The sequence below is a fragment of the Marmota monax genome, unplaced genomic scaffold (genome assembly GCF_021218885.2).
Source record: "Marmota monax isolate L192 unplaced genomic scaffold, Marmota_monax_Labrador192_F-V1.1 WCK01_AAM20220418_F8-fsc00009, whole genome shotgun sequence".
NCBI classification, from domain to species: Eukaryota; Metazoa; Chordata; class Mammalia; order Rodentia; family Sciuridae; genus Marmota; species Marmota monax.
Genome location: NW_026694710.1, coordinates 23,130,219 through 23,156,446, shown reverse-complemented (window position 1 = coordinate 23,156,446; position 26,228 = coordinate 23,130,219). Strand labels below are relative to the sequence as shown.

At 51.6% G+C, this 26,228-nt stretch overlaps 1 protein-coding gene across 6 annotated transcripts in view; it reads right to left on the bottom strand.

Moving 5' to 3' along the window:
• The window catches only part of Slc2a9 (solute carrier family 2 member 9), a 146,713-nt gene that overhangs the window by 94,481 nt on the left and 26,004 nt on the right, over positions 1 to 26,228 (bottom strand). For all 6 annotated transcript variants that reach the window (XM_046423531.2, XM_058572412.1, XM_046423530.2 and 3 more), the window contains 2 exons: positions 24,057 to 24,155; positions 8,743 to 8,903 (listed from right to left, as the gene is read on the bottom strand). In XM_046423531.2, coding sequence (XP_046279487.1) covers positions 8,743 to 8,903; positions 24,057 to 24,155 — 260 coding nt within the window. The remainder of the gene's footprint in view (positions 1 to 8,742; positions 8,904 to 24,056; positions 24,156 to 26,228) is intronic.

Sequence of the window (26,228 nt, the reverse complement as noted above, 5' to 3'; positions counted from 1 at the left end):
TGGGTGCTGGACACCAGGGCTGGCATTCAACAATGAATGTGACAAAGACCCTGACTTTGTGCTTTGCCCAATAAATGAGTGAAAAATTCAGCAAGGTGGATGGTGGTGGATGCTGTGGAGACAACTAAAGACCACACCTTATTTCCACACCTGCCACCCTCATGTCCATCCATTCCTGCTTCCGCAGCTTGGAGTCCATGGCTCTCCATTTCATTTTGTGCACCCTGTGACTTCTACAGGGTGGACCAGGAGGGAGTACCCGAGGAGGTGACACCTGGGCACCAACATGAAGAATGAGAATCAATGAGCCACAAGGATATCTGGGAGCAGCGCTCAAGGCAGAGGTGCAGAGAGCCAAGCAGGGCGCTTCCAGAAGCACTATGGAGTCCAGTATGGCTGGAGGAATGGAGGACGAGAGAGCAAGCAGCAGAAGGTGAATGGGGGAGCAGAGTGGCCGAGGGGCTCCTGAAGGGACTTTTATGCTGCCATGAAGACTAGTTCTCCACCCCGGGTCGGGCAAGCAGCCCCTACGAGACCCCTGGGAGAGGAATGGTGGGTCCTGACTTATGTTTTAACAAGACGCATAGTCTCCCATGTGGCTCATGGACCTGAGGGGCAGGCGTGGAAACAGGAGGCCTGCTTGGGGACCCTATGCTGCTTTGGACCAGGTGGGTGGCAATGGAGGAAGGTTGAAGTGGTGAGACCCTGGGTGTTTTGAGGATGGAATTGCTGGAATTTGTTCATGGATTGTACAAGGTAGAGAGAAAGAGAGAAGCCAAGAATGTCACCCAGGGCATTGGCTTGAGATTTTGCAGCAGCCACGAGAGTGTCTTTGGTCTGTGCAGGGAAGCTTCAGAGTCTGACGTGACCCACTTGCTAGTGAGACTGGGCACTCTCTAAGCAAGTCCATCATATTGATACATTACTTCCCCCAAATAACCCCCAGCCGGACAGCTTCCCCAGAGGATGGAAACCTTATTTGCAAATAATTCAAAGCTGACTCACTGGGGTGCAGAGATGGGGACTTTAATTATGTATTTCCATTTTTTCCCCAACGATGAACTCAGAAACAGAAACCAAGGAGATCGATTCTGAGAGGATGACACAGGACCCCCTGGAACTCTATCCAGGACCCTGATTCATTATTTTGAGCTCCTCCAGGAGTATAGAATCTTCCCTGTGAGACCCAGGAGACCATCAGCTCTCAGGCAGACAATCTCAAGAGACTGGAGAGCAGGTTGCCTGAGACAATGCTCAGCAGAACTGGGGACATTCAGCTCAGACCAAGGAAGGTCAGAGAAAGCCTGAGAGCTGCTGCCTTCTACATCATGTTTTTCTTGACACACAGGCAGGGATCAGTTAGTGTAAGACACAAGGAATATGATTTCAGCCTGAATTTGGAATGTCCTTTTCACCAAGCTCCTGTGAAACCAGGGAATGCTGGAAATACCGGCTGCCTTCACATTTCTTCTACAAATTCTTTATTTTTTTTTTATTTTTTTTAGTTGTAGATGGACACGCTACCTTTATTTTATGTATTTTATTTTTATGTGGTGCGAACCCAGTGCCTTACACATGCCAGATGAGCGCACCACCACTGAGTCACAACCTCCAATCCTTTAGCCTCCCTAGTCCTATAGCCCAAGACCACACCTTATTTCCACATCTGCCACCCTCATGTCCGTCCATTCCTCCTTCCGCAGCTTGGAGTCCATGGCTCTCCATTTCATTACGTGCACCTGGCAGAACCCCACCTGGCTGAATGTCTCCTTGCTGTGCACCCGCATCTGCAAGCTCAGTGCAGCTGGACGAAACCTATGACCCTGTGGACTGGTCTCAGCTGAAATTCATGTCCACCAACCTCGGGTGGCTTCTATTCTACAGTTTCCTGGTCCATCTGGCAGCCTGCTGTCCTCTCAAGTCCTCTTTCCCTCATTCTCAGCTGGTCACTTTGCTCTCCATTCTCAGCCATTCCAGGAGGCCCTCCTCATGCTCCCCGCATGCCCTGCCCTTCCTGCTCTGTGCCCATACCCCTGCCTTCCCTGGTGGCCCCAGCAGGCCGTCCCTGCTCCTACCTCTTACCACCCAGCACTCTGTCTTGGCAACCCCGGTGCCACCACATCACCTCTCACCTGGGCGGCTCTCCTGAGCAGCCTCCCAGGTCCCTGAGGACAGCATGGTTTCCAAAATGTAGGTCAGACCTGTCCTTAGTAGGAAGTCCCAGTCATTCCCCACCTTAGAGGAAAAGCCAAACTTCTCACCCTGGCCCCCAGGGTCTGACCCAGCTGCGTCCCCACACCGTTTCTTGGGCCTGTCCTCCCTCCCCTCCTCCTCTCCCTCCTTCTTCCTCCCCACGGGCCTTTGCACTTCTGTTGTCTCTGCCTGAAGAGCTGTCACCCCGAGATGAGCGTGGCTCGTTCCCTCCCACCCGAGAGGCCTCTCATTTCCAGCAAGTGGTACCTCTCCCCTGCACCTCATCACCTCCTAACCTGCTCTGCTTTTCTCGATGGTTCTTGTCACAGGCCAAATGACACACTCCACGTGCCAGTTACTTGCCTGTGTGGCCTGACTGGACTGTGTGTCTGGGACAGCAGGGGCTCCGACAACCGTGTGCATCCCCAGGGCTCAGCCCATGGTAAGTGCTCAGCAAATATGTGTGGAGGGACAAAAGTAGGCAAGTCTGAAAGGCTTCCTGGACACAGGATGGCCGCTCTGGGCGACTGCAGTAGAAGGACATCAAGCTCTTCCCACTCGCCCAACATTAATTTGCTGTGTACAAGCTGCAGCGCGAGGTGCTGGGGTCTGAACAGACATGGTTCTTACCCTGGGGAGCTCCCTTCTTGGGGGAGGGCAGAATGTAATAAAGTGATCACAGCACAAAATGCTATGTGATGTGACAGGGAAACAGAAGGTCCTGCCTGAGCTCAGAGAGGGCCAGCGTGGTTCTTCTCATAGACGTGTGGTAGGAGAGGGGACAGGTTACACAAGTGCATCTCTTCTGCTTTAACAAAATACCTAAGGGTGGATGCTTTTTTAAAAAAGAAATTTATTCAGCTCAGTTTAGGCAACTGCAAGTCCAAGATTGGGTGGCCCCATTGATTTGTCCTCTAGTGAGGGCCACAGGACAAATGGCATCAGAGCAGGAAAATGTGTGAAAGAGAGACATATGGGTCAGACTCACTTGTATAACAACCCACTATTACATGAAACCCTGCCAGGGATGATGTCACATGACCTAATTACCCTGCACTAAGCCCCACCTTTTAAAGGTCCTATCATCCCTCAATATCACCACACTGGGGACCAAGCTTTCAAAACATGAATCTTTGGAGGGAGGGCACACTTAAACCACTTAAAAAGCATAGCAAGCGCAAAGACTTATTATGATTTTCAGCCACGCTTTTCCAGCTAATGCATCTACAATACCAAATGGGTCATATCCATGAGAAAAGAGATGAATAGGGAATAACTAGTACCAAAGAAACTTTGTGCTTGGAGTTCCTGCCGACTGTGTTTTCATCTCTAGAAGCCTGCATTCCTGAAGTCCTCTGGTCTCACCAATCATGTCCAGGCTTACTTCTTAAGGCCTATAATGAACCCAGGACAGTTTCCATCTCCCAGAGCTCCTGCCGTTCTCACTTGCTAAGCAAGCCCTCCAAGCAGGCAGCCAGGACCAGGGCTGGAGTACTAAGTTCCTGGCTGGTGACTCTCTAGCTGCCCACATCTCCTTCCCAGACCCACCACTCTCCACCCCCCACTGCCCCCAGCTCTGCGTTGGCTGCCAAAGGCTCCTGGTTGGCCCTTCTCAGGAGACTGACATTGGCCTGGAGATGGATCCTCCCTACCAGGCAGCCTGCAGCTGACGACAGACAGTGGTGGGATGTCTTGAATGAGATAACTCTGGTGTGACTTTGGCTCCAGAACCACCCCTGGGTCAGGTGAGGCTGAACTTGACCTGAGAGCAGAGCCTTGCTGGCTCCTTGCCCTGCCTCTTCTGCTTCCCTCACCTTTACTGGGTCCTTCTAAAGGATCCTCCCTGGGTGAAACGTGTATCCCAACCCCTGCCTCAGGCTCTGCTCCTGGGGAATTGATTACTGAGACAAGTCCAGCTGAAAAGAAGAAACCTTCAGGAGCACAGTGTATGTGCTCCTTCTGGGCTGAACGGTGTCCCCTGATGTTCACATGTCAAAGGCCCAGTCCCATTGTGACTGCATTTGGAGATGGGGTCTTTAAGGAGTTAATGAGGGTTAAATGAGGTCTTAATAAAGATGTCCAATCCTACGTGACGAGTGTCTTTTTAAGAAGCTAAGGAGACTCCAGGGATGTACAATAGAGGAAAGACCCTATGAGGATACAGCAAGGAAGCGGCCATCGGCAAACCAAGGAGAGAGGCCTTAAGAGAAATGACTCCTACTGCGACCTTCCCCTTGGACTTCCAGCCTCCAGAACTATGAGATGACAAAGTCAGCTGTTTAATCCCCCAGGTCTGTGACGTTCTGTTAAGGCAGCTGGAGCACAGGCTTGGCAGACACCCCCAGCTAAACGAGGAGCTCAAGTTATTTTATACTACAATAAACTAAAAACACATTTGAAAAGATTGGGGTAGAATAAGATGAGGAGAAAACAGTATTTTTGAGAACCTGCTGTTTTACTGAAATACTGAATGGGATGCCTTTTGTTGGTGCTTGATCAAGCTCCTTCCTTCTCGGAGGAGTCCCATGGATTCCCACCCCAGGTCCTGCCCACACTCTCAGTGTGGGGGCTGGTGGAGCTCGGATCTCCATTCACTGTGGCTCTAGAGCTGGGTGCATGGTACAGGGCTCGTCCGACATCTTCAAAACGCTCTCATCTGGTGTATGAGAAGGTTATTTGGGGGGATTTCTGAACCTCAGCATATTAACACCCGAGGCTGGGGGATTCTGTGTTGTGAGGCTTCCTGTGCACTGAAGGGTGTTTCACAGCCTCCCTGGCCTCTCCTAGAGGCCAGCAGCACCCAGTTGTGACAAACAAAAAAGTCTCCAGACATTGTCAAAGTCCCCGCATGGTGTGCATTGTCCCCTGATTGAGAACCCTGAAGACATGCACCTTAACTCAGGACATTCTCCCTGGGACCTTCACTGTAACTATTGGAAGGGGCAGTTTCTCCATGCTGGGCCTCTGTGACCCTCTATGGGAGTAAGGACCTGGGGATAAAGCCAACCTGGAGGACGACAGCTGGAACATGGGGGAAAGAGATAGATTTGATTATTTTATGATATCACATAAAACCATAACTGGATTCAACCAAATTATGTTTCAGTTATCTGAGCCAATTAATTCCCTTTCAGGCTTAAACCAACTTGATTTGCATTCCTGCCACAGGCATTCAAAAAGCTCTCGAATGACATGAGATACCCTGTAAATTTGCTCTCATACGCCCACCATGGCTGTTCCCTCAGGAAATCCTCCCAACACTGGATTTGCTTATCTGTACTTTACAGATTTAAAAATTAAGAGCCAGCCAGCTGCCTTTTCCTGTATCTCTATTACTCACTGTAGCGCTGCACAGGATGGTGGTGACTTGCATCACCAATCACTCAGGGTCTTGGACAACTCTGCTCAAGCATCAGCCCTCAGCCACAACTGTGTCTTTCCTGAGTACAAAGGCCAAATGCCAAAACGGTGTATTATGGTTTGGATTGAGGTGTCCCACAAAGATCCTCTTAATGCAGGAATTTTCAAAGGTAAACTATTAGATTATGAGAGCTAGAACCTAATGGGTCCATCTTAGTTGGAATGGATTGACTGAGTGGTAACTGTAGGAAGGGGGGGTGTGGCTAGAAGAGGTGGGTCACTGGGGACATGTGCTGGAAGTGTACCTCTTCCCTGTGTCCCTTTTCCTTTCTCTCCCCTCCCTCCCCTCTCCTCCCCTCTCCTCTCCTCCCCTCTTGTCTCTCTCTCCCCCCTCCCCCATCCCCTCTGTTTCCTGACCCCACCATGAGTTGGGAAGTTTTCTTCTGCTGGGCCCATCCCCCTGATGTGCTGCCTTATCTTGGGCCTAAAGCAATGGGGTTGGCCATCTGTGGACGGAGACCTCTGAAACTGTGAGCCCCAGAAAGACCTCTCCTCCTTGAAGGTGCTCCTGTCAGGTATTTTGGTCACAGTCACAAAAAAACCTAACTAAAATAGGAATTGGTACTGAGAAGTGGGGTTGTTGCTGGGTCTGACCTGACTCTGTAGCTCAGAAGACTTTGGAAATGGTTTGCCGGAGGAATTTTGAAGAGTTTGGAGATGCAGGTTATAAACTTTACAATGCTGTAATCAGAACTGAATGGGAAAATCTGGTGGGAACTCAGATCAGAATGCAGACAGAAGTGCAGACTGTGCCCCTGAAGTTTCAGAGGGAAGACTTCATTGGGAGTCAGACTAGAGGCCACTGGTGTTATATTGTGGCAAAGCACTTGGCTGCATTTCATCCATGTCCTGAAGCTTTGTGAAAGGCTGGATTTAGAACTGACGGAGGAGGTAATCTGGTGGAAGAAATGTCAAGGCAGCACAGCATTCAGTCACTGGCATGGATATTACTGGCAACTTTTATCCAGGTTTGTTATGAGAATCAAGAGCATAAAGAAGAGCTAAAGGATATTAAAACTTTGTGGTTTGGCCAGAAAAGTGCTTTCCAGCCACCGTGAACAGAGTGCTGCTCCTTCACCCACACCCTTCCGCCACGATGCTCTACCTCACCTCGGGCCCAGAGTGATGGAACCAGCCTACCATGGACTGAACCTCTGAAACCATGATCCAAGGTGAACTTTTCCTCTAAGTTTGGTCACAGTGGCAAAAATCTAACACAGCATCACAGTCCACGGAGCCTGGGGCGGCAGGTGACTCCATCTAACTAAGATAGACAGGAGGGCTGTGAACAGGGTCTAGCTTTGGGCCGAGGGCTTCATGAAAGAACCTCAGGCTTAGTGACAGCACCCGAGAGCCTCTGACCATGGGCGCGAGTCTGGATGCTGGTCAGGCACTGATCAATTGCCCCACCACATGGACTTTACAATACCATTGCCAAGTTTGGGTGTGGTGGCGCACGCCTGTAATCCCAGAGGCTCAGGAGGCTGAGAAAGGAGGATTTCAAGTTCAAAGCCAGCCTCAGCAACTTAGAGACCCCCTGTATCGAAATAATATATTTTTAAATAAAGGGCTGGGGTTGTAACTCAGTGATTGAGCACCCCTGGGTTCAATCCTAGGTACAGAAAGAAAGAAAGGAAGAAATACCACTGCCAACGGGATTTTAATTTAGAACTCCTTCCCCTAGGGGAAAGATCAGGATGCTAAGGACACTGTGCTTAGTCCCAGTGTGACCTCAGCCATGTGAGAGCCAGCTAGCCTTGGGCAGATGCCCTCACTTCTCTGAGGGTACATGTGTACCTGGAGCACTGAAGGACCTCAGAAAATGGCACTCTGTTAGGTAACAGTTGTCCTTCCTGGTACTGAGCCCCCGTTAGTTACTGCTCTGGAAGTGACCTTGGGGATGAGGAAAATGTCAGCACTTACTGGGTCCCACAGACCTTCATGACCACCAAGTCATCCCCGAAGCCTCCTCATTGCTCTAACTTGCTCCTTGGTGGGATGTATGTGAGGCAGAATGTATGAAGAGGTAGGACCCTTTCAGCACCATCTCTGCATCCCTGGGTCTGGGGGATGTCCTGGGGGTATGATGAACCTCCTCTGCAATTCAAGTCAATGCAGTATGGAGCTTTGTTGAGCACCTACTATGAAGGATGTCACAGTGACAGTGAAGGAGATGGTAAATAACAGCGCTTCTGTTTATTAAGCTGCTACTAATGACTTTCTCTCTGTGTTCATTTTCCCTAGCACTCATGACATTCCCAAGGTGGCGACTATCATTCCCTTTTTACAGATGAAAAAAATGAAGTTCAAATAAATGAGTTGACCAAGACCCCCAGCGAGTAAGTAGAAGACACAAGATTCAAGGTCAGACATGAACATTCAAGAGACTCTCTGCTTCCAGGCACACCTCAGTAGTTCCCAGAAGGCTGTTGCTAGTGGCAATGATACAGAGAAAGCATGGATTTGGGGTGTTTACTGAACTAACCTTCTCTGAGAGATGCCTCATGTCAAATGGAAGTGAGGAGTGAGCTCACAAGGTAAAGCGGATCTAACTGGAGAGGGTCTGGGTGGGAAATGTCCACAGGGAGCTTTTGATACTCACTGCAGCCTTATTTATAATGCAAATGATTCAAAATAGCCCGAAATGCTTATCAACTAGAGAGTGATTAAATAAACATAACAGAAGACAATGGAAGATTCACTTTAAAACAGATCTCTATGTGCTTTTGTAGAACAACCACTAAGGCTCCCTGTGGGCTGCTCTCCATCTGCCCCCACATCCAGATCCACCCTCCCTTCCTCCTGACTCTGCATCCTGGGAGCTGGCCCTCTGATGGCTCAAGGAAGGCGGGGAGCAAGGTCAAGGCGTTTCTTTCTGCTCCCCCTCACTCGGGCTCTATGGCTCTGCCACAGCCCAGCACCTCCACAACTTAGCCCTGCTGTCCGCCCAGTCATCCCCGGCTCCAGTTTCCCCTGGGCCCTTGTGCCCTATTTCCTCCTCTTACCCCTTCACATCTCTCCAGTTGAACTGTCGGAGTGGAATTCTGTGTCTGCTGAGATCTGACCGTGGTGCGGATGTATTAAGATCATTGTGAAGCATCCCCCCAACACAGACAGTCCTTTACTGACCTCCCAAGAAACTTTCCGATCTTCTTCGCTATTAGTGTCCCCACCAATCCACCGATGGCGAATATGGACACGGTCACAGACCAGAGCAGAGTCAGAGTATCCGGGTCTATTGGATGTCCATGCCTTCTTTCCCATGATTCATTGTAAAAGGCCTTGATATACTGGAAATGAACAATAAGCCATGTTATTTCCTTCTGTTCCATCCTGTGCTTGAAGCCAGCCGGCACACACACAAAAGAGATTTTGAAGAGCAATTCCTTCACGTTGAGCACTTTGCTAAATGCTGTGTGAGCACTGGACTCTTCTAACAAAGATAGGGAACGGATCCTAAGTCTACCACATTTTGTAGACAGAGAAACTGAGGCTCAGAGAGACTAAGTGACTTGCTCAGTAAATATTAAACCTGAGAGTCAAAATCAAATCTAATTTAATGCAATTCCTATTAAAATCCCAATGACATTCTTCATAGAGTTAGAAAAAGCAATCATGATATTCATTTGGAAAAATAAGAGACCCAGAATAGCCAAAGCAAAACTTTGCAAGAAAAGTGAAGCACTAGGCATCACAATACCAGACCTGCAGAGCTACAGTAACAAAAATGGCATGGTATTGGCACCAACAGACACATAGACCAATGGTACAGAACAGAGGACACAGGACAAACCCACAGAAACACAGTTATCTCATATTAGACAAAAACATACATTGGAGAAAAGATAGCCTCTTCAACAAATGGTTCTGGGAAAACTGGAAATCCATGTGTAACAAAATGAAATTAAACCCCATCTCTTATCCTGCACAAAACTCAACTCAAAGTGGATCAGACTTAGGCACTAGAATAGAGACCCTGCTCCTAATAGAAGAAAAAGTAGGCCCAAATCTTCACCACGGTGGCCTAGGAACTGACTTCCTTAACAAGACTCCTAAAGCACAAGAAATAAAATCAAGAATCAATAAATGGGATGGAATCAAACTACAAAGCTTATTCACAGTAAACTATCAAGAATGTGAAGAGAGAGCCTACAGAATGGGAGAGAATCTTTACCACACGCACCTCACATATAGCATTAATCTCCTGGATATATAAAGAACTCAAAAAACTAAATCCTCCAAAACCAAATAACCCAATAAATAATTGGGCAAAGGAATTGATCAGACACTTCACAGAGGAAGAAATACAATCAATCAAGGAATGTATGAAAAAAATATTCATATCTCTAGCAATTAGAGAAATGCAAATCAAAATTACTCTAAGATTTCATCTCACTCCAGTCAGAATGGCAGTTATTAAGAATACAAGCAACATTAAGTGTTGGAGAGGATGTGGGGGAAAGGCACACTCGTAGATTGCTGTTGGGACTGCAAATTGATGCAACCAATCTGGAAAGCAGTATGGAGATTTCTCAGAAAACTTGGAATGGAACCATCATGACCCAGTTATCCCATCCTTGGCATATAGAATTCACAGGCAACCCGCCTGCCACCTGACTGTCCTTCACATGTATCAAAGGTCATTCCTGGGGGTGACCTTGGTCCCTACTGCAGTGCTGCGCCCATTGATCACAGCTCTCCTGCAAGGAGTCTGGCCAAGACAGGCTCCACAGAGCCTCTGACTGCCATGCTTACAGCACTGGCCAGTCTCCTGGAATTAAAGTGAGGAAATTAAAAGATGTCGTTTTGCGGGAAATCACCTCTTTTCTTCTGTGCAGTGCTGCACTGGACGTCTTCTGGGAAAAGGAGGACTTTCAGATCACTCCCTGCCAGGTGTTGCCTCAGGGGTCTTCAGAGTTTTGTGCTTTGGTTTTGGGAAAGCACAGAGCAGAAGCTTCCACAGAAAGCTGGAAGACTTGCAGCACAGCCTGTGCCCCCTGCACACGTTTCTTGAAAGTTCCCTGAAAGCTGTTTTCAAGTGCTGCCTTTGGTGATTAAATGTTTGTCTTCCAGCTGAAAAGCTTGCAATGCCCTGATGACAGGTGGTGGGTGTGAGGGACCCAGGTGATAGGGACTGTTCTGCTAATTAATTGCTCAAACCATTATTAAGATTCATGACACAAATATCTGTGAACACACGACTGGTAGTGGTATGGAGCAGATGCTTACGTTCGTGTTTGTGTTTTAAACTGAGTTTCCACTGTGTCAGTAATGCTCATATAAAATAAAATCATAAAAATAAATAAAAGCAGGCTGGGCTGTAGCACAATGAATAGATAGGTAATAATAATAATAATAATAATAATAATAATAATAATAATAATAATAATAAAAACCAGGTGCCCCATTCATCATATTTCAACATGCTGAGTGCTATTCACCCATCAACCAACCCATTTCCCCCTCCAAGACCCTGTGAGAGGGCGCCATCTTTGTAGCTCTCTTCTGGGCAGGGGGAGGAATGGGAGAGAGAGATGTAAAGTCTTTCCCAGGCTCACACTGTTGGTGTGTGGTGTAGCAGGTCAGGGCTCAAGTCCAGGCAGGTGGACTCCAGACCCAGTCTTAGCCACTGCTTTATCCTAACTCTTAGCCTGCAAAATACAAAGACTGGACAGGAGGAGAAGGGTAGGGATGGGATGGAAGGGGAGGCATGGGGCTGGTGGGCTGCTAGGCACGTGGCAGGCACCTGCACGCCTCACTGCCCTTCACCCTGCAGCCATACTGAGAGGCTCTATAAGGAGCGGAGACCTGAGCTGAGAAGCAGCCTCAGCCACGGGGAATCCATTGGAATGGTAAAGCCTGCTAGGCCTCTCCGCGCCTGCGCTCTCCCCTCTCTGGTCACACGGTCAGCCACACTGCCCATTGCCTTGCATCTAGGTTTGCCACAGGACAACTCACCCAGAGTGGGCAGAGGTGATGTGTGTCACCCTACCCAGGCACTAGGAGTGGGATGCTGTCCAGGCTCATTCCTTCCTTGTCAGCTGGCCATTCTGGAAGGAGCCAGCAGAGGGCTCCAAAGCCCTAGAGGAGAACCACTCCATTGACAGGCCTGAGGCCCCAAAAGGCTTCCCGGAAGGGGTGCCCCAACTCACTGTTTCAGATAGTGACGCAAATGAGAAAATAACTTTTCTTGTGTTAAGCCACTGAAGCTCAGGCTTATCTGTTACAGCAGCTGGTTTTCCTGAACACAGTCAACCCAATGCCAAAGCCCAGCACATGGTCATTGCACTGTGATACGAGGCTTCTAGAAGGAGGGAATGAACCAGACATGGCGTTTCACACCTGTAATTCCAGCTACTCAGGAGATGAAGGCAGGAGGATCACAAGTTCAAGGCCAGCCTGGGAAACTTAGAAGACCCTGTCTCAAAATAAAATTAAAAAGGGCTGAGGATGCAGCTCAGCAGTGGACTGTTTGCCTAGCTCGTGCAAGGTCCTGGCAGGAAAAAGGAGGAGGAAGATTGAAGCCAACTCCTTCATTGAGGATGGAAAGGCCTGGAGATATGGGCCCATACCTAGAGTTTTCCTTGTATGTTTTGGGAGAATTTGTCAGATTTCACTCGAGGAAAGCACTCTGCAATAAGAGTCTCCACACCACTGTGACAGCCACCTCTAGGCCCGCTCGCTGTAGGCCATCTCCTTCCAGATTCCATGTTTTACTTTTCCATCAGGCCTCCTCGGAGAGGCCATTCTTTTTTTAAAAAAAAAATTATTTGTTCTAATCAGTTATACATGACAGCAGAATGTTCTACGATTCATTATACACAAATGGAGCCCAACTTTTGACTTCTCTGGTTTTACCCAAAGTAGGGTCACACCATTCATGCAATCACACATGTACCAAGGGTAATGATGTCCGTCTCATTCCACCATCTTTCCTACCCCCCTGCCCTGCCCCATTCAAAGTTCCTCCACTCATCCCATGCTCTCCACCCCACTATGGATTAGCATCCACTTATCAGAGAAAACGTTCAGCCTTTGGTTTTTGTGGATTGGCTTACTTCACTTAGCATGATATTCTCCACCTGTTTATCTGCAAATGCCATAATGTTATTCTTTTTTATTGCTGAGTGATATTTCATTGTGTTTATATACCACAGAGAAATGCAAATCAAAACTACTCTAAGGTTTCATCTCACTCCAGTCAGAATGGCAATTATCAAGAATACAAACAACAATAAGTGTTCACAAGGACATGGGGAAAAGGCACACTCATACATTGCTGCTGGGACTGCAAATTGGTGCAACCAAGCTGGAAAGCAGTGTGGAGATTCCTCTGAAAACATGTAATGAAACCACCATTTGACTCAGCTATCCCACTCCTCGGTCTATACCCAAAGGACTTAAAAAGAGTATACTATAGTAACGCAGCCACATCAAGGTTTATAGCAGCTCAATTCACAACAGCCAAACTGAGGAACTAACCTAGATGCCCTTCAATAGATGAATGATAAAGAAACCAAGAGGCCCATTCTTATGTCTGTCTCTACGTATCTGCCTCCTTCCCATGAGGGTGCATCCTGTCTTCTAGACACAAGTCCCAGTCCCCCTGCCTTCAAGGAGCTCAGGATCTAGTGGGAACAACAGCTGTGTACGTGTATAAACTCAACACAGTGGGACTGCTCTGACGGCAGGAAGCCAGGAGAGGCCATGGAACCCAGCCATGGAACCAGATGGGGTGAGCAGTGAGGGCCGGTGGGGCGGCTCAGGCTGGACCTTTCAGGCAGAGGGCCCAGGATCCTCAAGTAGCAGAAGCTGGAGAGCATGAGCCGACTAGAGGAGCTTAAGTGGCCAGTGGGGTTGAAGGGTGGCTCGGCATCAGGGAAGGCTGGAGAAGGAGGCAGGGGCTGGGTATCCTGGCTCCGTCTGCCCGCCGAGGAACCCACACTTACCCCTGCGGGCGCCAGGGAGCATGGGATCAATGCTCTAATTTGTTCCAGAGTGTTCATCGCAGGTGTGGTGTGAAGGCCATTTTAGAGTTTAGAGTAGATGAGGCCGGGCTGGTGAGGAGGCTGCAGCACTTGGTGCGAGATCATGAGGCTGGTGGAGATTTCTTATGAATTCATCAAGGAGTGTTTATATAGGACGAGAACTAACCAGAGCCCACGCCACAAGGAAAAGGAAAAGAGGCCACTTGATACAAGAAAAAGAGGCTGAAGGAAGAGTCCTGGGTTTAAGACTTGCTTGTTTCCCTGTGTCCGTCTCTGACCTTCAGCGACCTTCCTCAAGGTGCTTCTCCTCTTTGGGCAGTGTCTCAATGGTTGGGAACCTGGAATGGCTTTATTCCACGCTTGTCCCTGCCCCTTTTCTGCTGGGGGACTGAGCTAGTTACTTAACCTCTCTGTCCTTCAGGACCCTTGTTTGTGAGGTCACTGCCCCTCCCAAAGGGACTCTTGTGAGGGTCTTTGTGAGAGGAAATATAATGCAGAGCTCTGGGTCCATGTGCAATAGAAGATAGAAATGGGGGTGTCCCTGTCATTATCTCTGTAGTTGTAAACTGAAGGTCGAGGCACATTTACTTCTCGGGTCCAATAATCTGTGAGTAATCTACCAGTATCTCCCAGCCTGAGAATGCTGGGGCCGGGCTTCTGGTAAGAAACTGAACTGTGTGATTCCATCTTCCAAATGACCGTGGAAATCACCAGACCATGGGAGGGAAATCGCCGGGCCGCCTATCTCAAGGTATTGAAATTCCTGACTGATTCACAAAGAGATGTCACGCCTTCCAGGGGTGCCATAAAAACACACATAAATAGCACAGATGGTGGGTGGCCTGGGCACCCCCGTGCTGCAGAGCAGAGCACGTCACACCCTGGAGCCCACGGGGTTTGTAAAGACGATCTGCACTGGTGACCCCACTGCTCCCTGAGGAGAACGATGCCAAAGTCCTTACAAAAGTTCTGGCCACCAAACCACACAATCCTGGCAGTGCCACCTAATGTCATCTGGCTCCCCACACCAAGTCTTCCATGCAGACAGCAGTTCTCACAGCTGTCCTGAGACTGCTCTCCGCAGAAAGGCCGGCTGGCAAGGCTGGCCCTGGACTAGGGTCGGGGACTAGGACACAGGAGGGTTGTCACGCGTGGCTCGCGGTGCCTAGTCTGCAGGCAGTGTGGCCAGTGCTGTTCCCTGAAGTCTGTACCTGCTTCCCTCTGGGAGCTGGGGAGTTCTTACCTGCTGAGCAGAGGCGGTCCATGTGACCAGCCCGATACAAACTCTGGAGCCTCCTGGTAGCCGATGCTTGCAGGAGCTGCAGTGACTCCCTGCTGGGGACGCAGTGCTCCCCTACTAGAGAGGGCTCCTGCAGGCCTGTGCCGGCCCCTGTGTCTTCCCCTCTGCTGGTTTTGCTTTGTGTCCCTCACTGGGATGAATCCTGGCCATGAGGGTCACTATATCGCCCTGATCCATCATTAGCATGCAGGTGGTGTCCCCCTGCCCCACTCCTTCTGCGTGTCCTCTGGTCCACAGGAAGAGAAGCCAGGTGTTTTCATCACCAGACAGGCTGCTCCTGGCTGGACAGGCCACCTGGAGTCCATGGTGGCTTTCAAAAGGCATCAGATCCATCACAAGTTCAGGTGGTGGTTTTGAGCAGATTCTGGAATAACTCATTTGTAAACAAGAATAAGACCCCAAGCTTCAAGATGGAGCCGCTAGAAGGATGGGGTGGGTGAAGTCCCCAGCAGGGTGCCGGCCCTAGTGGGTGCTCCTAGGTCTGGCTCCCCTGGTCAGCAGGCGGCCCTGGTTGCATCTGTGCGCAGTCCCTCTCTAGCACCTCCCTCCAGGTGTGTTTGTGAGCTTGCTTCAGCACTGGGGGTCGAGCCCGGGGGTGCTTTACCACTGAGCTACATTCTCAGCCCTTTTTCATTTTTTGATTTAAGACTAGAGTCTTGCTAAGTTGCTCTGGCTGGCCTCAAGGTCACTATCTTCCCACCGAAGGTCCCAAGTCACTGGGATCACAGGTGTACACCTCCAGGTTTTCCCCACCTCCCACCTTGCTGGGTCAGCTGTCTCCAGCTCTGACTGCAGTGACCACTGCCTTACCCCACCAAGCCTTGATAGGCCTGAGGGCCTTCCCTTGTTAGGCCAGAAAAAGTGGCATTTTTTTCCCCAGAGAAACAATGAAATGAGAAAATTCTGAAGCAAAATGCAGGCTGCCTGGCCCTAATAAGCTGCGGCCTCCGGGGGATGGAGCAGGCTGGCGGGCAGGCAGCCCCTGGAACACCCGGACACCAGCGGCAAGCCTGAGAAGGCCCGGCCTCCCCTCAGCCAGGGGCTCCATCTGCTCTGATGAAAACCAACCGAGCCACGAACCACAGCTCCCAATTGAAACAATGCAGCAGCCTCTTCTATTAGAGAAAAATGAGAAGCGACTTAGGAGGCTTGCGTTAGGCAGAGAGGCCACCAGTGTGACACAGCACTAGGCTATTAGACACTGTGGTGATGCAGGAATTCCAACAATGTGGAGAGATGCCCAGAAAGTATTTAAAACAGCATATGTGCAGGACCTTCCAAAAGTTAGGATTTCAAGGAAGGATTTCAAGGCCCTGGGGGCCCTGGGAGGAGCCGCAGTTTGCACTATGCTCAGATCCAAATCTGCCCCCAGCCTCACAGCTTAGGGCAAACTACTCAGACTCCCCACTATTTGTAAAATGGGGTTGTGATCGCGATGTTGGTAGACAAATGAGAGACAGCCCCTGACTCACAGGACGTGATTCATGCCAATAGTTCTTATAATAAGTGTCAGAGTTGGAGTTGTTTTCTTTTCCTGATAGAAGCCTGTCGCTTTGATGACACTGAGACCAGGCCATGCAAAACCAAGAGGAAGAAAGAAAGGGGCAATGAAGGAAAGAGTCTCTGCATTGCAGGTAGGACCCGCTCATTGTCGTGAGGGCCGGCTGTGTCTGGCCTCTCCCACCAAGTGAGTCCACCCACCCCGCCTCCACTGACCAGAGCCCTGAGGTCACCACCACCTTGAGATCACCGTTCCCTCCCACTAGCCTTGAGAATAGGCCTCAGGCCACACAGGTACCTGCTGCGGGCTCCCGATCTGAGAGCTGTGGGCCTTGCCAACAGAGCTAGCCAGAAACCCCAGGGCTCACTTGGCTTCGCTGTCTGTTGGTTCATTTGAATCTTTTCTTGGCCCAGCTTCCCACATCTGCAGCTAATCAGGCAGCTCTGCTTGAGTAGAGAGAGCTGTTGGTTTTACTCTTCACTATCATTTGCTTATCTGTTCTCAGGGAAGCAGCAGGGGAGAGGAAGGTGATAGAACAGACCATTTCTTCTGGGAGACTGATGGGGAGCCCAACTGATGGCACCACGGAAGCCCTGGGCCTATTTTGCTGACACCAGGAAGCCAAGATTCTGAGGCTTCTCTCAAGACATGACATTTCCAACTCAGAAACCACTGGAAAGGTGAGGGACTCACTATAAAGCCAAACCATTCACTATTATTTTTGTGGTTCTAATATTTTTCTCCAAATAAATCCTAATTTAAGTGGGTACAAAAGGGGCAACACATTAGACCCCCCAAACTATACTCTCATTTATTCCTTTTACTCAGGCCCTCCTTCTCTCATTCACCGAGGCATTTAACAAACATTTTAAGTGTTTTTATGTTTAACATACATATATGTATGATGTACATTGTAAAACAATAAAGAGTTGTATAGTTGTTTAGGAAAGAACTTGACTGGGCTTGGTCCCTGGACCTTGGGAGGTGTTTTACTCAGCTTTTTCTCTGTTGTGACTAAAACACCCACCACCACAACTGTAGGCGAGGAGAAAATTACTTGGGGGCTCAGGTTTTCAGAGGTCTCAGTCCATAGAAGGCCACTTCTGTTCCTTGGGGATCCAGGGGAGGCAGAACATCCTGGTGGGAGAGTGTGGCAGAGGGAAGCAGCTCACACGGTGATCAGAGAGCAGAGAGACTCCACTCTCCAGATACAAAATACCTACCCCATAGCCATGCCCCCAATAACCACCTCCGCCAGCCACACCCGCCTGCCTTCAGTCACCACTCAGTTAATCCCATCAGGGATAGATTGATTAGTTTAAGGCTGATGATTATAGTCCAATCAATTCTCCTCCAACCTTCTTGCATTGTCTCACACGTGAGCTTTTGGGGGACACCTCACATCCAGACCATAACAGGAAGTAGCCTCTAAGTCCTTAGGATTTCTCTCCTTTCTTTTCTTGTGTGCACATGTGTGCGCATGTGTGTTGCTGGGGAATGACCCCAGGGGCACTCTACCACTGTAGTACATCCCCAGCCCTTTTATGAATTTTTAAATTTTGAAACAGCATCTTGTTAAATTTCTGAGGCTGGTCTCCAACTGCAGTCCTCCTACCTTAGCTTCCTAAGTAGCTAGGATTACACACACCCCTGGGACTTCTTGAATCATGACAGTGTCTTTAGTATCCAAAGTATCAGACTAGTGTATGCAAAAAGAGAACTCAGGGTAGGGACTGGCTAATTCTAAAAAGAGTATGCCTGTGATGGAGGGTTGGGGCTTTGAGCCTCATGCTATTGGGGAGGACAGAGACTGGAGACTGAGTCAGCCAATGATCAGATCCATCAGCCCTATAAAAGGAAGCCCCAATGGCTTGGGTGGCATCCCTAGCAGGTGGCACTCTGGGCATGGAGTTCCACTGCTGTGGGGGTGCCTTACTCTCTGGGAGAGAACACTAGAAGCTTCACACCTTCCTAACCCCACTGGATGTATCTCTTCTTTGGACTCATTTTGATTTCCATCCTTTTTGCTATAATGAAACCATAATTTCAAGTAGAGCACTTTCCTGAGATCGGTGAATTATTCTAGCATGTTAACAAACCCAAGGGTGGTGGACCCGGATGTTCAGACGTGGGTGGTCTGGGAACCCCCAAGCTTGGGTCTGGCATCTGAAGTGAGGACAGTTGGTGACTGGGAAGTCTAGGCAGGTGACTGGGAAGTCTGCGCCTGAGTGGCTGGTGTCAGAAGTCACTGTGAACCTCTGGGGCACCTGCTTTTTGTAAGACACCTGGTCTGGAAGCCCCCGGGGGTCCTGTCTGCTGTGTGTGTGTTGAGCCTCCAAGCCCTCCCCCAGCCTCCTGGGCAAACAGGCCCCAGGAGTCTGCCCTCTCTCCTTGAAGGCGTGCTTGCCCTTCCCACCTCCCTCTGTCCTGGGCTGCACATCCCAGGCCTGCTTTCCAGGCCCCTCCCACTCACCCTCTGTCCTCCCTGTGGCCCTCCTCACGTCCACCCCAGTGCCCATCCTGCCTGGGCGGCTGTTCCCAGGCTCATTGCCCTGTGGCCTCCTCCCACAGCACAGGAAGCTCGGCATCAGCAGGCCCCCACTCCCCGCCAGAGGCTCTCACGCGAGGCCCACTCTTGAGCCCCATCCTGCTGGGACTTTGCCGGGCCCCTTTGTCCTGGAACCTGGGCTCCATGTTGTCCACCCTGGCTTGGAGCTTGCATTTCTTTAGGATGTTGCTTCCAGAGCCTTCCTGTAGGCTCCCTCTGGATGACACTCATACACAAGAGGCGCTATGATCCATCCCCTGCCCAGACTTGATCTCCCCGCCCAGCCCTGCCTGGGCCTCCAGAGAGCATCCCCTGGGGCTCAGAAACCCCACCACAGCCTTCCTGTCTACCTGGCTCTCACTGGCTGGCTCACAGGGGGCGTGCAGACACCAGGCCCACAGTACCATCCAGACACCTCCCACTACAACTCTGCCGTCCCAGATCTTCTGGCAGTACTAATGAAGCAGGTTCTGGAAGAGCCACATTCTCCTACTAAAGGTCAAAGCTTAAATGACATAAATCTGAGACCACGCGCCAGGTTCCAGACTAGCATCCTCAGTCCGCTTGCTCGGCTGCTTAAAAATCCAGGCAGGCATCCTACGCATCTGACTTGTGTGCAGATTGGCCTTGGACTGAAGCCAGGGTCTTGTGGTTGCTAGGCAAATGCTCTACCAGTGAGCTGTTTCTCCCAGCTCTTGGCCAGTCTCTTACAAGGCCCTCAGAATGCTTTAGATACATATGTAGATAGGTGGATGGATGGAGGATAGATTGACAGGTAGATGATAGAGATGATGGCTAGCTAAGTAGCTTGCTATGCCAATTAGAATTAGACACTGGAAACTGAAAAAACAAAAACCCGGATGATCGGCAATTAATGCACACAATGGCTGCAGGAAGATCTATCCCCCATGTTAGATGCCACAGAGCATAGGCCTCGGAAGAACAGTGCAGCCAGCCAGCCTGCCTTCTGCCCAGAGGTCTAGAGATGGCGAGATTCTACAGGTGCCCCGCCTTTCCTAGAACCCCAAGCGCAGGGATCAGACAACACTTCCCCACTACCACCTGCCTTTGTGCATGGCTTTATTGGCACACAGCCTCCCCCGCCCCCAAGTTTACAGGTTGTCTAGGTCTGCTTTTTCAGTGCACAGGCACAGTTGAATAGTTGCAAAAAGACCATATGATTTTGCAAAACTTAAAATATTAATGGTCTGGAGGGCGGCAACCAGTAACAGCAGAGGGCCATGTGCATGGAGCAAAGGGAGTGGGAGGAGTACTGGGTGGTGAGAAGGTGAGAACCAAGAGGTGACTAGGAGCAACCCCAGCCCTGCGGGCCACAGCAGTGTGGATTGTTTTCTGGGTGTGATGGGTAGCCGCGGATTCTGAGCAGAGGCTCAATATGATCCACCTCAACTTGTCCAAGGTGCCTCTCTGGCTTCAGTGCAGAATGAACTGCAGGAGTCCGGGTGGAGACTGGAAGGTTAGAAGACCCCAGGGTGTGCCAGGCTACAGATGGGCCTGCAGGAGGGGAGCAGCTGGGTTCAATCAAAGCCATCAACTCCTCCCCCTGCACAGAAGCTCAGCTTTCAACAGCCAAAAACAATGAAAATTTCCTGAAGGTTTATGTCCTGTTCTTGCACCATCAGAGGGAAGATAACTGAAGACCCACGGGGTCCTCTGAGGAGCTCGTGCACACTCAGTTCACATCCAGAGGGACCAAATTGGTCCAGATGCTTGTGGATGCACAAGACACCCGGTATTCTCTCCAAAGGGGTCCCATACAGTCAGATTCTGGGGATTCTTTGAAAGCCAGGTGGGCAGGATGCAGTTCATGTAGGGTGACTGTACTGAGGAGGAAATGGGCCAGCCTCGGAGCTTGGCCACGTTAACCTCCCCTGCTTCAGTGCCCTCTTCCATACAGGGGGATTAGCTGTGGCTCCCCAGAACTGTAACTGGGAAGGAGGGTGTGTATGTGGGTATAATGGCACAGATAGTGAGACACTGCCTGACTGGGAAGTCTAGCTGGAGCCCCCTGCCCATGCCCTGCACCACAGCTATCCCTAGCAGAGGCTGGCCCAGCAGGGGCCTGAGGAGCCTGTGCCTGTGCTAATGCCAGGGTTGTGTCCATGTGGCATCTTGGTTCTAACAGCGGCCCCTGGTGGCAACCATAGCCCTAGTATCCACGCCTCTCTGTCCCAGGCCTTCCTTGGCTCTCCTGAGAGCCCAATGCCCCACGCCCTGCCAGGCTCGGTCCTCTGGCCTGCGAAGGGCTCCATTTCTCAGAGTCCCTGTTCCATTTCTGACCCCCTGCCTCTAGGGCAGCCTTGCTCCCCAGCCCTCTGCCTACCGCAGGGGAAGAGGATCAGAGTGCCCGATGGACACCTGGCTGAGCTGCTCCAGCATCACGTCTGCTTTCCTTCTCACGACTAGTTCACTAGGGTGCACACCACCACTCTGCACAGGCAGCTCAGGGGCGGGGCCCGGATTCCTGTGCAGACCTGCCGGCTCCCGCTGCTGGTGGTTCTGCCCTGGGAGGGCACCGGGGTGAGTCTGGCCCTCAGCCTGCCTCCTCTGCCTCTGTGCTCACAGCCCGGGCATCCTGGATCCTGCCCCAGGCCTGGCCCTTGCAACCCTTCTCCAGCTGGCACCGGCCCTGCCTCCTCCCTCACCCCCCCGGGACGCACACAGCCACTCCCTGGTCTTCATCATGCCCAGAAAGCCCCAGCGAGGCCCTCCGACTCCCCAGGTAGGATGAAGTCCTTCCACAGGCCCCTGCAGCCCGCCTCTCTCTGTGGGATGAACTCTGGAGTGTCTGTCCCTGCTGCTGCTGCTGGGCCCCCCGGGGGATGTGGACGTGTGTCCTGTTCACCTCCCTAACAAGCACCTGACCACATGACAGAGCAAGGCAGATGCCCAGTGAAGGCTGCCTGCCCCATGGAGCCTGCCCCATGAAACATTTAGAAACCTGTGACGTTGGGGCCTTCCGACAGAAAAAGGGGCTACAATGCCCCACGCCTCCATGGGAAGGCAAGACTTGGGGAGCTGGTCAGCTAACAATAAAGCTGCCTTTCATTTTTCTGTTGGATCGTGGCGTTACAGGAACGGCTCCTTGCAATGAGGGCTCCTTGCAGGAGGATCAGGTGGGATTCTGACAATCTAGGTCCCTGTTGTAATGCCACTGAGCATCATCGGAACTCGCCCTTGACCCTGGAGTTGCTGTGGAGAGAACCCAGCACAGGCACTGGGGTGGTGGGCATGGCAGGGAACAGCCTACTCGGTGCACTGTGGCCCCTCCCACCTCCCCTGGCTGATTCCTTGCCTTAGTTGACCTTGCCAAGGCTCCAGAATGCTGGGCTGTGGGGTCCTGGCCCTGTGGTCCATCATGGGGGTGGAAGGGGCACAGGTTGGATTCAGGCAGAGCTGGGTTTGAATTCCAGCACCTCCTTCTCCTAGCTGCATGATCTTGAGCAATTTGATTAAACTCTGTGTCTCTCTTTGCTTGTGGTGAAATGGAGGTAACATGGATGGTCTGAATTTTATCTCCTACCCGCTTGCTCCTCTGTCCCACCTGCTGAATGTGCCATGGCTCCTCGGCACCCATAGACCATAATCCTGCTTCTCCGCTGAGAGCTGAGGTCTTCCCCTGATCCACCCTGCTTTCCCGCCTCTTCTTCCATCCCGTCTTTCCACTTGCACATCACACCTCTACTGTCCCCAACATGCCACCAAAATGACACACCAGACAGTGTGCTTTAGCTCCCCACCCCTCCCTGTTCTTCAGGGCTCAGCTCAAATGCTGCCTCCTCCAGGTTGCCTGCCCCAATTCCCAGCATTCAGCATGTGATAGGTGCTCAATAAATATTTGCAAGAATCAATGAGAATTGGTCCTCCCTCCTGTCCCCACCATCACTGTGGAAACACACATTGTGCTATTCCAAGTTCAAATTTCCCATGTCTTCTCAACAAACTGTGCGTGCAAAGGCTCCCACACCCTGAATGGATGAAGCAGAGTCCAAATTCCCGGTCCTCTTTCAGAGACAAGTCAGGACCAGTCAGAGCCCCTTCTCAGGATGATACTACAATGACAAAGCTAAATGCGGATTGCTCCAAGTACCTGGAGATGCCACCAGGCCCCTATTTTCAAGCACTTTTCAGCACACAGCCAATTTTCCAGATCAAACTTCACAGATCTCCAAAACTTCAGACAGTTAACAGAACTTTTAAACAGAACCCAGGTCTGCTCCAGGACAAATAGAGCCTCCACAAAATCCCAGGGTTCCTTTGGGAACCCACAGGCCCTGGCCCCCCTGTATTTGGCATGCAGGGGTGCTGGCCCCCAAATAAGAAAAAGCATGAACCTGTCTAGCCCTGTGCACCCCCCAAACACACCAGGGCTGCAGCCACCTGCAGCTACCTGTGTCTCCTAGCTGTTCCCAGACCTCAGGCCTGGCTGCCGTCCCCCACCTCCAAGGCTGGGCTCAGCCACCACCTGCACGGGGATCCTCCCTTACACATCCATCGCGCCCAGAAGCCGAGCAGCACCCTAACAGCTCAGGTAAGGGAACAAACCCACTGCACCCAGCACCTGTGAAGGAGGCCTGGGGCATCGGCACCTAGCTCTGATTTCAGGCTAAAGCAAAAGCCACAGAGGGGTCTTGGGTACAGGAGTGATAATCTGAAGATAACAGAGAGCAAGTCGAGACAACGTGCAAGTTCCATGGCTTAAGGTCTCTCCTGCTCCTTCCCCAGCATTAGAGTCCTCAGGAATCCATCCTGCACGGCGGTGGGGGTGCGGGTGGGGGTGGGGTGGGGGTTGGGGTGGGGAGGGTCCCCCCAGCACTCCCTCAGGATACCCACACTTCAGCCACAAGGATCCGAACCTCAACACACACAGACACCATCATCATTGTTGGCTCCTATGTCTCCTATCTGCCCCCAGAGGGCGGGCGCTGGTCCCACTCTGTGTCCCCTGCCCCTTAATGTTCTGTACAAGGTCTGGATCAACCAGCCCATAGAGGGTCGCAGATAGGAACGCCCGAAGCAGGGCTGCGCGAAGCGTCCCCGTGGCCCCAGTGCCCTCTGCCGGGCGGACTTCTCACGGATACTCACCGGGGTCGGGGCGTTCACCACGGACAGGTTGTACCCATAGAGGAAGGAGGAGCCCAAGGCGCCCACCAGAGAGACGGTGACGAGGGAGCAGGACCAGTCCTGTGAAGGGAGAGGAGAGCACATCAGCGCGGGCCCTTGGGTGCAGAGCCTGGACGGTCCCCCTTAGCTGGGGGAGGCCTCCCAGATAGAATTCCTTGTCTGGGGCCAAAAAGGAGCTGGAGGGAGAAGATGGAAAGGTGGGGGTGGGGGACAGCAGACAGGGTTCCCTCCAGGTCCACAGCACACCACTGTCTTCCCAGCCAGGCTGCCGGGGAGCACAGAAGCCCGCCTGCTGCCCTTAGCAAGCCATCTGGAAGCAGCCACACGCATCATTTTAGCTATAGGTAGCTAGGGTCTGACCCAGACAGGAGCGGAGAGCAAAGCTAGACTAAGCTGCTGGGCAGCGCCCGGTGCTCACTGATCCCCCTGCCAGGGACTGTTCTGACAGCTTTCTGGGCGTCATCTGGAATCCCTCCACCAGTGCCAGTGCACCCCATTGCAGAAGTGAGGAAAGGGCACAGAGTTGTCTGTGGTGCTGCCTGGGGTGGGGCCAGGAACCCGGTGGTCACAGCTGCAGCTCCTCCCCAATCCCCCAGCTCCACCTGCCTGTGTGTCTGGAACACAGGCATGCCCACGCACACACGCTCACGCTGAGGCATGGATCGACAGCCTGGTCCAAGCACCTTGGAATAAGGACCTGAAGACAGAGAGATAGAACTTGGTGCTGAGAATAAAGCATCTGCCCCCACAGGGGCCTTTCCTGCTGCTCCATCCAAGGATGGCCACAGCCAGGACAGAAACATCCGGCCCCTTGACAAAGACTGACCATCCCGGGCTGCCCTGTGAAACATGGGCCAGATGGACAGGGACCAGGCACTCTGGGAGACAATTTCTTGGCCATCATTTACCGTTGAGTGTGCATGTCTGTGTGTTTTCTAGGTGCCAGGCCCTGATGAAGCTCTGGGAGCATTCGCAACAGTGAGCAGGACAGGTGAACAGGGACACAGGTCCCTGATCCCAATTCCCTTCTCCACCACCTCGTTAACCTCCCTAGAGGGGCTCCAGCAGCCCACGCTCCACCACGCAGTGGTGGAAGCCTGAGCAAGCCGTGGGACTTTTCAGAGTCCAGCTTGCCCGCCTGTAAGAGGACTCTTACTAACATGCCACACTGCTGCCCAGGTCACTGAGGGTCAGTGGTTGCCAGATGTCACCAGTGTTCAGAACAGTGTTTTCTCCTTTTGTTCCTCTCTCTCCACTCCCTCTGGTCCAGCTGCTTCCCAAACAGACAGGCAGAGTTCTCTCTACTTGGTCCACCTGAAGTGCCCCTCCTAGAAGCTTCAGACCTGCGACCCACAGCCAGCCTCCCCTCTCCTGCCATCTGCTGGACGCTCCTCCTCCTTGTTTTACTACAGATCTGTCATTCAACTGCCACTTATGACTGTAATCTTTGGCTTGTTGCAGGGCTGCTCAGTTTCCTCATCTTGAAGATGGCAATGATTTTGGAACCCCCTTCTTAGGGAAGGTGTTAAGCAGGTCAGAAGAGAGCCTGGCACTTGCTGGGTGCCCATGAGTGTCAGTGGCCAGGGCTGGACGGTGGCAGGGGTCTTCCTGTTGGAGGGCAGCTGCTGTGCTCCCTGCTCTTTGCTTCTGGGCTCTGAGCCTGCTGCACAAGAGGTGCTCAGCAGGTGCTAGGGACCAGGTGGAGGGCTGAGGAAGGGCTTGTGGCCAGGGGGATGGTGTTGCCCAGTGAAATGGGGCCGGCATGGTTTTCTGCAGTTGGAGCAGCTTGAGCTGAATGAGATCCATTGATGGGACAGAGTCCCTTCAGAAAAAGCTCTCCGTCTCCATCACCTCTTCCCTCTAAGATCATTCTCTGTGTCTCGTCCTACCGGCCAGTTCCCCTGAGCCGTCAGCACCAGCTGTGCTGGGCTATTATCTGGGCCCTACACTCCCTCGATCCCAGTCCTGGTCACCTTAGAGGACATGGTCTCCTCCCTCTCGTCGGCACCCATCAGAATGGGAGCTCCTGGTGTGAGGGCCCCTGGCAGAAGGTGGAGGAGGGCACATGGCCTTCCTGCCTCAGCTGCTTCTCTGGAGCCCCCTGCCCCTGGGTGGCCAGCCCAGCCTGCTGCC